We start from the raw sequence: 13,194 nt of genomic DNA on the forward strand, positions 1-13,194 counted from the left end.
ATCCATACATGACCATTGGAAAAACCATAGCCTTGACTAGACAGACCTTTGTTGGCAAAGTAATGTCTCTGCTTTTTAATATGCTATCTAGGTTGGTCATAACTTTCTTTCCAAAGAGTAATCATCTTTTAATTTCATGGCTGCAGTCACCATCTGCAGTGATTTTGGAGCCCCCCGAAATTAAGTCTGACACTGTTTCACTGTTTCTCCATCTATTTGACATGAAGTGATGGGACCAGATGCCATGATCTTAGTTTTCTGAATGTTGAGTTTTAAGCCAACTTTTTCACTATCCTCTTTCACCTTCATCCAGAGGCTGTTTAGTTCTTCACTTTCTGCCGTAAGGGTGGTGTCATCTGCATATCTGAGGTTATTGATATTTCTCCCAGCAATCTTGATTCCAGCTTGTGCTTCCTCCAGCCCAGCATTTCTCATGATGTACTCTGCATATAAGTTAAATAAGCAGGGTGACACTATACAGCCATGACATACTCCTTTTCCTATTTGGAACCAGTCTGTTGTTCCATGTCCAGTTCTAACTGTTGGTTGCTTCCTGACCTGCGTATAGGTTTCTCAAGAGGCAGGTCAGGTGGTCTGGTATTCCCATCTCTTTCAGAATTTTCCACAGTTTACTGTCATCCACACAGTCAAAGGCTTTGGCATAGTCAATAAAGCAGAAATAGATATTTTTAACATCTACTTATTCTCCTCAGACAATTATTTTCCCTGAGTGGTTGGCAGGTGTGAGTGTGTCTTAAGATCTAATCTAATCTGATCACCAAGTGGTTCTGGCAAAGACAATCTAACAAGTGGTGAGAGGAAAGACATAGTTTCTTCCTAGGTTAGCTCATACTGGTGGTGGGCAGGCAGGGACCTACAGACTCAGGTCCAGGATGTCCACTTGAGCATCTTTGGACACTGCGGTTTTAAAAGGGCCAACTTCTGATAGTTCATTTCAGCTTGGTGGGCACCATGAAAGTTGATTGGCCCCAGGAATAATGGGTAGCATGAATATCATTAACTAGAGTTGTTTGTTTCTTTTAAGGTAGAATTTATTTACTGGAAATGCAACATTTTAAGTATACTAGTCTGTGAATTCAAACAATGCATATATCTCTATAGCACAAGCTTTATCAAAATGCAGATTACTGTTATCCAGATAGTTCCCTTGTGGCCCATCCCAGTAAACCCCTGCTCCCACCCCTCAGAGGTACCACTGTTTTTCTGATTCTGTTTCACCATAGATTGGTTTTGCCTGCTGTACAATTTTGCATAAAGGGAATCATGTAATACTTTCTTTTTTGTGTAAGGCTTCTTTGACTCAGTATATTTTTTAAGCATCATCCATGCTGTGGCATATATCAGTAGTCTATTCTGTCTTTAACATCAACAATAATGTACCATCATGTGAATATATACATATGACTGTTTATTCATTCTTCTTGAGAGTCACCTTGATGGCTTCCAGTTTTAAGCTGTTTTGAAAAAGCTGCTGTTAATATTCTTATGGTAATTTTTTGCTTGTTTTCCATTTTCTTTGGATACATACCTAGGATGTATTAGTTTCCCAGGGTTGATTTAATAAATTACCACAAACTGAGAAGCTTAAAAAAAGAAATTTATTCTTTCACAGTTCAAAATCAACCTGTTGGTGGGGTTGGTTCTTTCTGGAGGTTCTGAAAGGGAGTCTGTTCTGTGCCTCTCTCTTCACTTCTGGTGGTTGCTGGCAAGCCTTACTGTTCCTTGTCTTATAGCTGCATCACTCTAATCTCTGCCTCTGTGGTTATACAGCCTTCTTCTTTCTAAGTGTCTGTGTATCCAGATCTCCCTCTCCTTGTAAGGATACCAGTCATTGGATCAAAACTCAGTCTAATTGGAGTATAACCTCATCTTAACTTGATAACATCTGCAAAGAGTCTTTCAAAATAAGGCCACATTCATATGTTCCAGGTTGACATTCATTTTGGTGGGATACTATTTAGTCCAGTACACTGAGTCATAGGGTAACTGTACATGTAGCTTTGTAAGAAATGACTAGACCTTTTCCAAAGTGGTTGTACAATATCTCATTTCCATGATCAATAAACATGTGAGAGTTCTTGTCACTTCACATCCTCCCCAACAGTTTTCCTTTTATCTTTGGTGATGGATGTGTAGAGTTATCTCATAGGGGGCTTCCATTTTGCTCATGGTTAATGACGTTGAGTCCTTCTGTGTGCTTTTTGATCTTTGATATATATCATATACTTTGTGAAGTATACATTCAAATATTTCTCCCAGTTTTTCTGCATTGATTTTTATAATTAAATTTATTTATCTTTAATTGAAGGATAATTGTTGTACAATATTGTGTTGGTTTCTGCCAAAATCAACATGAATCAGCCATTGATACACCCGTGTCCCCTCTCTTGAACCTCCCTCTCACCTCCCTCCCCATCTCACCCCTCTAGGTTGTTACAGTGCTCCATTTTGAGTTCCCTGAATCACACAACAGATTCCCATTGGCTATCTATTTTACATATGGTAATGTATTTGTTTCCATGTTACTCTCTCCATACATTCCACCTCTCCTTACCGCTCCCCACCACCCGCATTATTTTTCATTATTGAGTTTTATGAATTCTTTATTAATCCTCGATACCAGTCCATTGTCATTTGTACATTTTGCAAATATCCTCTCAGTCTGAAGCTTTTGTGTTCATTTTCTTAACAATAACCTTTCATATTTTAATACTGAGGAAGTCTTTTTCTTTTCTTAAATTTTTTTTGTCATCTATATTTTCTTTTAAATGCTGCTTAGTTTTAGCTGCTTTTATACTTAGATCTGCAGTTCATCTTGAATTAACTTTTGTATATGGTGTGAGGCAGGAATCAAGGTCTTGTTGTTTGTTTTTTTTTTCCCGTGTGGATACACAGTGGCTCTAGCCCCATTTGTTGAAAAGTCTTGTATTTCTCTCATTGGATTGCTTTGTTGAATATCTAATCACTGGCTAAGATTAGGTTTATTTTATACTCTGTCTGTTCTATTCCTTTGATTGGTATGTCTATCCTTAAACCAAACCATACTGTCTGTGCTACTGTAGGATCACTGAAAATCTTGAAGTCAGGTAGTGTAAGTCTTCTCCTTTTGTATTTTTTTTTCCCCAGGGTTGCTTTGGATAGTCCTCTGCATTTCCACTTAAATTTTAGGATCAGTTTCTCATTTGCAAAAAGAAGGAAAAAAAGAAAACCTGGGTAGTGTTTATTTTGAGATTTTACTGTATCTATAGATAACTTGAGGTAGAAATTACATCTTACCAATATCAACTCTTACAAGCCACTACCTAAATCTTTTCAAATTCATCTCAGCAAAATAAACATTTGTGAGATGCAGCTAAAGCAGAGTTTAGAAGGAAATTTATAGCCTTAGGTGCTTATTTTAGGAAAGGTCTATGATCAGTGATTTAAGAAGTTCTAGAAAAAGAACAAAGTAAATGCAAAGTGAATGCAAGGAATGGAATAAAGAAAATAAGAGCAAAAATCTGTGAAATATAACATTTTATTAGCAGAAAAATTTGCCAAGAAAATGTTGAATGTCTGAAAAGAAAATGATATATTGCAAAAAATGAAATTTAAAAATAAATGTTAAAATAAGTAAATAAAAAAAAGAAAATGATATATTGCTACTAAATTATATATTGCTGCATAGACTAATCAAGAGAAAAAGAAGACATAAATAATTCAAGAGTGAAGGGGAAGTTACTACATATTCTTGATACTTTAAAAGGATACTAAGGGGATATTATGAACAAGTTTATACTAACAAGTTTAACACTTTATATGAAATGAATGAATTTACTACAGATACAGGATGGGACAAAATCTGAATATAGTACATTTTTAAAGTAATTAAGTTGGTGGTGGATCCCCAAACCCGAACAAGTGATAAAAACATTCCATATTTTAAAAGAATTACACACCATGCCCAAATGGAATTTATTCTACATATGCAAAGCTCAGCATTAGAAACTCTGTACTATAGATTAGTCAATTTATATATCCTCTGATAGAAGCTTTCTTTCCAGCTCTCTTCCTTTCTTTTTAAGTCCTCAGCAAAGTCACATTTGTCATCCATATTTCTACCAGCAGTGTCTTCTTGCTTTTTCTAGTATGTACCTCAACTCTTTTAGCCTCTAACTGTCACCTAGTTCCAAAGCCACTTCCACAAATTTTAGGTATTGGCTATAGCAGCATCCCACTTTTTGGTATCAAAATCAGTATTAGGGTTATTGAGTAACAGAACCATTTGGATGTATGTGTACACACACACACACACATACACGTGCACACACACACACATGATGTATTATAAAGAATTGGCTCATGTGACTATGGAGGCTGAGAAGTTCCAGGATCTGCAGTTAGCAAAGTGAAGACATATGAGAGCCCATGGTTCTCTCAGGCTCTCAGTCTCCACACCTAGGAAGAACTACTCTTTCAGATTAAGTGTGATAGCAGGAAAAACAAAAACAACTCCATCTGTCTCCTCTCCACCACTCACATTCCCATGAACCAGCCAGAAGGCAGTTAGCCTGGAAGAATTCCCTCTTATTTGGGAGTTGTTGTTCAGTCACTAAGTCATGTCCTACTCTTTGAGACCCCATGGACTGCAGCACACCAAGCTTCCCTGTCCTTTACTATCTCCCAGAGTTTGTTCAAACTCATGTCCATTGAGTCAGTGATGCCATCCAACCATCTCATTCTCTGTCACCACCTTCTCCTGCCTTCCATCTTTCCTAGCATCAGAGTCTTTTCCAGTGAATCAGCTCTTCGCATCAGGTGGTCAAAGTATTGGAGCTTCAGCATCAGTCTTTCTAGTGAATATTCAGGATTGATTTCCTTTAGGATTGACTGGTTTGATCTCCTTGCTGTCCAAGGGACTCAAGAGTCTTCTCCAACACCACAGTTCAAAAGCATCAGTTCTTCAGTGCTCAGCCTTCTTTATGGTCCAGCTCTCACATCCGTGCATGACTACTAGAAAAACCATAGCTTTGATGTCAGCAAAGTGATGTCTCTGGTTTTTAATACGCTGTCTAGGTTTGTCATTGCTTTTTTCCAAGGAGCAAGTGTCATTAATTTTGTCACTGTCTGCAGTGATTTTGGAGCCCCCAAAATAAAATATGTTACTGTTTCCACATTTGCCTCATCTATTTGCCATGAAGTAATGAGACCAGATGCCATGATCTTAGTTTTTTTAATGCTAAGTTTTAAGCCAGCTTTTTCACTCCTCTTTCACCCTGATCAAGAGGCTCTTTAGTGCCTCTTCACTTTCTGCCATTAGAATAGTATCATCTGCATATCTGAGGTTGTTGATATTTCTTCTGGCAATCTTGATTACATCTTGTTGAGTCATCCAGTCCAGCATTTTGCGTGATGTCCTCTCCATGTAAGTTAAATAAGCAGGGCGACAATATACAGTCTTGACACACTGCTTTCTCAATTTTGAACCAGTCTGTTGTTCCATGTCTGGTTCTGACTGTTGCTTCTTGACCTACATACAGGTTTCTTAGGAGACAGGTAAGGTGGTCTGGTATTCCCATCTTTTTAAGAGTTTCCACAGTTCGTTGTGATCCACGCAGTCAGAGGCTTTAATGTAGTCAATGAAGCAGAGTAGATATTTTTTTGGAATTCCCTTGCTCTTTCTATGATCCAACAGATGTTGGCAATTTGATCTCTGATTCCTCTGCCTTATCTAAGTCCAGCTTGTACATCGGGAAGTTCTTGGTTCATGTACTGCTGAAGCCTAACTTGAAGGATTTTGAGCATTATCTTGGGAGAGGGTCAGTCTTTTGTTGTTCTACTCAGGCCTTTCAACTGCTTTACTCAGTCTTCCTATTTAAGTGTTAAAGTCTTCCAGAAACACCCAGCTGCTGCTGCTGCTGCTGCTAAGTTGCTTCAATTGTGTCCGACTTTGTGCAACCCCATAGACACCCAGAATAGTGTTTAAATGTTTGAGCAACCTGTGGCCAGAGCAGTTAATGCATAAAATTAACTGTCACGTATTTTAATATTTCTTTTATATTGTCTTAAAATCATGGAGATGGCATATTATGAAAGTTGTCTAGTTTCCAGGGATTAATTCAGATTCAGTTCCCTTTTTTCAAATGTGGACCAAGTCTTAAAATTCTTTTAATTGTTAAAAAGCAGTGAATGCACAGCATTCTTTCTTCTATTGTAATCCAGTACCTGTGGCATCCGTTTAACTCACTGGTGTAATTTTATTCCTTACAATTACAGCTGCAGAAGGAAAAATTTCTTTAAGAAGCCATTAGGCGTGGATTTTTTTTCTGTTTCCTTTGGGATGTTTGTTGAACATCCCAACATGGACAGTTGTTGTAATACTTATTGGTCTGAAAAATCAATTGGCATGAGAGTAGCTGTAGGTTATAAAAGAGTTTATAAACTGATCTTTTCTTTTATATCTTGGAAACTTTTATGATTATCTAAAAAGAATTACCTTGGCAAAATTTTATTTCTTTTTTTATTGAGGAACTTGGATTCTTAAAGCCACAGTGAACATTGTAACTCTTAATCATTTTTAGTTAAAATTTGTCACATTACGAGATAGGCACAAAAATTTTGATGAATGAACAGCTTTAGTAGAGACTAAGGCTCCTATAAGGACAGCGTTAACTGTATTTAAATCAGTCACTGTATTTAATACAGAAGACACTGGACAGCATACCTGTAATGGAGTAGTTCACCACTGGCCTTAGACTTTATGCCCAGCTGGGCGCAAAACAGCTCAAGGAGAAGGCAGTGGCTGCTTTTCTCTTCCCATCGCAGACAGATCATAGACAAGGAGACAATAATGCAATACTGAAAGCTCAGCTGTCAGCGCTTTAGAATTACAACGAAAGTATTTCTTGGAAACTGCTAGCCAGAAATGTACATGCCTGCCACGAGTTTTGAAAATGTGGACAGCCTAGCTTAACAAAATAAACTCACTCACAGTTTAGTGGGCTGAGCTGAAGACCAACCATGGTGGGACCCCTGATGGCCAGAACTGTATAGAAAGACTGAAAGGATATTCACTCTCACTGGCAGTCCAGTAGGGTCAGCACTTATGAGTGATCGCTGCTGCTGCTGCTGCTAAGTCTCTTCAGTCGTGTCCGACTCTGTGCAACCCCATAGACGGCAGCCCACCAGGCTCCGCCGTCCCTGGGATTCTCCAGGTCAGTCAGGGCTATTTCACAGGATCCTCTAGATTTAGCATCACACACATGCACAATGAAGTTTACTGAATAGTTTGCTGAGGAGGAAGTGTAGGGCCTTTTAAGTGTTAGGAACGGCTTTCATGGTAGCTATTATTGTTAGTATTAAAAGCTGGTATCTTAGACAAAACGGAATGAGTGACTTTCTGTAAAAGGGTCAGAAAGTAAATATTTTAGGCTTTGTAGTTTTAATGTTTTTTTGTTGCAACTACTCACCCTTGCTTTTGTATGTGAAAGCTGCTATAGACACAACATAAAGATTGAATGTGGCTGTGTCCAATAGATTTCTTTACAAAACACATGATTGGCTGTACTTTGCTGACCAATGTTGTTGATTGTTCGTAAAATACATCTCAGTTTTGATTGGTGAAGAAAGAAACATGTATGTCTGGAAAGGCCTGGTGTACTGAGTTTATTTAAGGTTCATGGTATTTTTCATCAGCTTCAGGTGGATAGAAGCAGGATGATAGAACAAGGCATCCAAATTTGATATCTGCAAAAATGATTTTAGGTGGAAAGTTTCCATTTACAACAATTTGTATTAAAAAAAAAAAAAAGCAAAGCACTGAGAAGAGCAGGTCTTAGATTGATTGGGGTCACTGGGAGCCAAAATCATTTAAGGGGTTGTAGGCCTAGACTATGTCTTCGTGTTTCACTGCCAAATCTACACACCATGTTAGAGGTCCCAGCACATAATCCTCTAGGAAATACTTATTTAGGACAGGAAACACCTTCTGGTTCACTTCCCACATGGATCTCTGACCTATCCTCTATACTGCCTCCACTAGGTAGTTCAGTTCAGTTGCTCAGTCGTGTCCAGCTCTTTGCGACCCCATGGACTGCAGCATGCCAGGCCTCCCTGTCCATCACCAACTCCCGGAGTTTACTCAAACTCATGTCCATTGAGTCAGTGATGCATCCAACCATTTTATCCTCTGTCGTCCCCCTTTTCCTCCCACCTTCAGTCTTTCCCAGCATCAGGGTCTTTCCAAATGAGTCAGTTCTTTGCATCAGGTGGCCGAAGTATTGGAGTTTCAGCTTCAACATCAGTCCTTCCAATGACTAATCAGGACTGATTTCCTTTAGGATGGACTGGTTGGATCTCCTTGCTGTCCAAGAGACTCTTAAGAGTCTTCTCCAACACCACAGTTCAAAAGCATCAATTCTTTGCTGCTCAGCTTTCTTTATAGTCCAACTGTAGAGTGATTCCCTTTTTTGATTCCATCTTTTCTTATAGGAAAAGTCCCTAAAGAAATTTGTAATAAGTTATATATTTTAACTCTCAGTAAAAGCATATGTTTGTAGATATTGTTTACAGTGGTATTAATGACTGTGGCTTGTAGGATAATTGTATTGGGGGCACATGTATAACTCTGATGGCAGTGATTTATAGGGCTAGAGCTGCCTGTGATGCTTTCTTAAAACTCCTTAAGCTGGGCTGATACTTAGAGCTGGCTCTTTATGTGGGTTTTATGTGTTGTAAAAGGTATGCATTAATATGTCACCATGGGTTGGAAGGAAGGTCTTTGAAGGAAGTCTTTGTGTGGGAGCATCTGAGGAATGAGAGCTAGACAAGTGTTACCATCCACAAGATACCTTTGGTGATTTTTACTGACACTTTCTCTCCAGCAGAACAAAGAACAGAATTCCAGCCCTGTCTGTCCTGCCCGGTGACTTTTTCCAGTCCACAGATCCTCCATCGATATGTGCTCTGTGGTCACTCCCTTCAGATCTTCCCGGGTTCATCTGCAGAAAGCCACTTCCTACTAGAGGCTCCAAGCTGCTTGAAAGACAAAGTAGAAGATGGAGAGAGAGAAGGCTCTGGCACTGTGTTTGGGAGGCTGCGGCTGAGTGGGACTTCAAGGGCATTTTTCAGCTCATCTCAAGGTCAGCCAGTAGACCAGGGAGGCAATAGCAGTGGAAGAACAGACCAGGGGATGATCTCTGATGAGGCAGATGCAGTATTGACAGAGACAAACATCTCAGAATCTGAAGCAGTCATATGTGAAAACTATAGACTAGGATTTAACACAAAATCAAGCCTCTTTAGCCTCCAGAAGCATCATGTGTGCCCTGAATGTGGCAGAAACTTCTGCCAGAAGTCAGACCTCGTCAAACACCAGAGGACTCACACGGGAGAGAAGCCGTATAGTTGCAGAGAGTGTGGGCGAGGCTTTGGCCGGAAGTCCTCCCTCACCATACACCAGAGGAAGCACTCAGGGGAAAAGCCCTACGTGTGCAGGGAGTGTGGGCAACACTTCAGGTATACATCCTCCTTAACTAACCATAAGAGGATACACTCTGGGGAGAGACCCTTTGTATGTCAGCAGTGTGGGAGAGGCTTCCGCCAGAAGATCGCCCTCATCCTGCACCAGAGGACACACTTGGAAGAGAAGCCCTTTGTGTGTCCAGAGTGTGGAAGAGGCTTTTGCCAGAAGGCATCACTCCTTCAACACCGTAGCTCGCATTCAGGTGAGAGGCCCTTCTTGTGCCTGGAGTGTGGGCGTGGCTTCAGGCAGCAGTCACTGCTCCTCAGTCACCAGGTCACACACTCAGGCGAGAAGCCTTATGTCTGTGCTGAGTGTGGGCACAGCTTTCGCCAGAAAGTCACCCTCATCAGACACCAGAGGACACACACAGGGGAGAAGCCTTACCTCTGCTCCGAGTGTGGGCGTGGCTTTAGCCAGAAAGTCTCCCTTATGGGCCACCAGAGGACGCACACAGGTGAGAAGCCTTATGTGTGCTCCGAGTGTGGGCGTGGCTTTGGTCAGAAGGTTACCCTCATCAGACACCAGAGGACGCACACAGGGGAGAAGCCTTTTCTGTGTCCGGTGTGTGGACGTACCTTTGGCTTCAAGTCACTTCTCACCAGACACCAGAGGATACATTCAGGGGAGGAAGCTGATGTGTATGGAATATGTGAGCAAAGACTTGGTCTGAAGATCCAACTCACCTCTGACCAGAGGACACACTCAGGAGAAAAGCCATGTGTGTGTGATGAGTGTGGACGTGGCTTTGGCTTCAAGTCAGCCCTCATCAGACACCAGCGGACACATTCAGGAGAGAAGCCGTATGTGTGTAGGGAGTGTGGTCGTGGCTTTAGCCAGAAGTCTCACCTCCACAGGCATAGTAAAACCAAGTCTGGCCATCACCTCCTGCCACAGGAGCTGTTCTCTTGACATTTCCTTTCCTTCCCCATGAGTGTCTAGGAGGCAGAAATCACTAGGAAATATTCCACTTCCCTTAAAATGCAGTTGAGAAAAAAAAATGCAGTTGCATTTTTTCAGTGATCATAAGATAGTTGATTTATGGTTTACTTCCTGCACTGGCAATGTGTTTTAATTTGCCAGGGCTGCCATAACAAAATACCACAGACTTGGTAGCTCAAAGAACAGAAGTTTATTTTCTCATAGTCCTGGAGACTAGAAGTCTGAGATCAATGTGTAGGCAGTTTGGTTGTTATTGAAGTTTTTCCCCTTGGCTTGCAGATGATTGCATTCTTGCTGAGTCCTGAAATGGTCATTTTTTCCCCTGTGTGTGCACTTTCCTGGTAACTCTCTCTCTTCTTTCTGAGGACACCAGCCATACTGGGTTAGGGCTTCACTGTATGACCTTGTAAAGGCCCTGTCATCAAATAAAGTCATGACTTTATGTGTTATGTTATGACTTCAATACGTTAATTTGGGGGAACAATTCAGTCTTAACAGCTCAGTCCTCAGGACCCCCTGTATTCACATTCTTCAAGTACAAAATACATTCACCCCAAAGTAACAGCAGCAAAAGTCTTAGCCCATTTCAAGTTCATCTCTACATTAAAAATCTCACCCAAGTTTCATCTAAGTTGAGTGTGGATGAGACTAGAAGTGCATTTCATCCTTTCCAGCTGTGAACCTGTGAACCAGACAAGTTATTTGCTTCCAAAATACAATGATGGGACAGGCAGAGAGTTCACATTCCCATTCTAAAAGTGGAAAGGATTGATTGGTCCCAAGCAAGTTTAAAACGTTACAAGGCAAATTTTATTAGTTTCTAAGGCATGAGAATGGTCTCTGGTTGTATCATAGTTCTGGAGACTAGAAGCCCTCTGGTCTGGCGGGTGTGGCAGAGGTGTATGTGGCCCCCTGAAACCATGGAAGAACCATGCTGGCTCCCCAGACTTTTGCTCTCTGGGCCTGTTTTGGAAGTGGCAGATCTGCTCGTCTCTGTTTCACCTTTGGGGTCATTCTTTCCTCTTCTTGATGGATGATGTAGTCGGATAGTTAGCTCTATTCTCCCGTCTTGTAGAATCCCAGAAGTCTAACAGCCTGCCTTCATTTTGTCCCATCTATGTCACCTTTAGTTCTACATCTGAGAAGGTTGATTGCTTCCAAACTTAACTCTTTATTAAACCGTGTCTCACTACACCATAGTATTATTTCCAGAACATGCTTCTCATTTTCTGCAACATAGATATCCATAGGCTGAGAATTTTCCAAATCTCCAAATTCTAGTTCTCAGAATTTTGTTTAATAGTTGCTTCAATTTATCTTTCTACTCTCACATTTTACTGTAAGGAGGGAGAAACCAGGTTGCACGTGTAACACTTTGCTTAGAAGTCTCCTTAGCTAAAAATTTGTTGCTTATGCCACAATTTCTACTTTCCACAAAACACTGGAACACAGGCCAGGTTCTTTGCTGCTTTATAACAAGGATTGTCTTTCCTCCAATTTCCAGCAATATGTTCCTTATTTCTGAGACTGCACCAGAATCACTTTTAATGTCCATATTCCTACCAACAGTCTCTTTTAGACAAAAGACTTTTTATAACAAGTGCCTCAAACCTCTTCCAGCCTCCTCCCATCACCCAGTTCCAAAGCTATTCCATATTTTCAGATATTACCCTCAGTACCAAAATTGTATTTGTTTGCTAAGACTGGCATTACAATACCAAAGGCTGGAATGACTAAGTAATGGAAATTTATTTTCTCAGTTATGGGGGCTGCAAGTCCATTAAGGTGTTGACAGGGTTGTTTTCTATTTAAGTCTCTCTCCTTGGCTTGCAGATGGCTGCCTTCTTGCTGTGTCATCATGCAGGCTTTCTTCTGCACATGTGCTGGAGAGAGAAAGTGAGCTCTGGTATCTCTTACTCTTATAAGAACACCAGCCCAATTGGATAAATACCTCATCCTTTGCCATTGTTTAATCTTAATTACCTCCTGATAAGCCCTATGTCCAAATACTGGAGAGTTAGGGGTTCCCAGCCTGAGATGCTTGCACTGGCACTTCCCATCCTGAGACGCTTTATGCACACTGACCATGGCCAGTGAGGGCTGGGTATTGAGGCTTAGGCTTCAGCAGTCAGACTTCAGGGAGAAGGCTGGGGTTGACTACCTTGAAGACAGTCTGAGGGGGCTAGTACAGGACATTTGAGGAAGTCTAGGAAAAAGCTTGGCCTGCCAGAGAGGCAAGAGATCATTGTTGTTTAGTTCAGTCACTCCGTCGTGTCTGACTCATTGTGACCCCCATGGACTGCAGCACACCAGGCTTCCCTGTCTATCACCAACTCCCGGAGCTTGCTCAAACTCATATCCATTGTGTCGGTGATGCCATCCAACCATCTCATCTTCTGTCATTCCCTTCTCCTCCTGCTTTCAATCTTTCCCAGCATCAGGGTCTATTCTAATGAGTCAGCTGTTCACATCAGGTGGCCAAAGTATTGGAGAAACATGCAACAGATGAAGGAGCAAGGTAAAAGCCCACCAGACCAAACAGATGAAGAGGAAATAGGCAGTCTACCTGAGAAAGAATTCAGAGTAATGATAGTAAAGATGATCCAAAATCTTGGTATTAAAATGGAGACACAGTTATGGGTTGAAGAGATACAAGACATGTTTATCAAGGACCTAGAAGAAATAACAATCAACAACGAACAACAAAATGACTGAAATAAAAAAATACATTA

The 13,194-nt window shown here is 40.8% G+C and overlaps 1 protein-coding gene across 9 annotated transcripts in view; it reads left to right on the plus strand.

The window, feature by feature from the left end:
• Positions 1–12,819, plus strand: part of ZNF169 (zinc finger protein 169) — an 89,851-nt gene extending 77,032 nt beyond the window's left edge. For 8 of the 9 annotated variants that reach the window (XM_043453389.1, XM_043453383.1, XM_043453384.1 and 5 more), the window contains one exon: positions 8,883–12,819. In XM_043453389.1, the coding sequence (XP_043309324.1) occupies positions 8,883–10,432 (1,550 nt within the window). In that variant the 3' untranslated portion in view covers positions 10,433–12,819. The remainder of the gene's footprint in view (positions 1–8,882) is intronic. The other variant, XM_043453386.1, reaches the window with a different exon arrangement.
• Positions 12,820–13,194: the final 375 nt, after the last annotated feature.

This window comes from Cervus canadensis, chromosome 30 (genome assembly GCF_019320065.1).
Source record: "Cervus canadensis isolate Bull #8, Minnesota chromosome 30, ASM1932006v1, whole genome shotgun sequence".
In the NCBI taxonomy this organism is placed as follows: domain Eukaryota; kingdom Metazoa; phylum Chordata; class Mammalia; order Artiodactyla; family Cervidae; genus Cervus; species Cervus canadensis.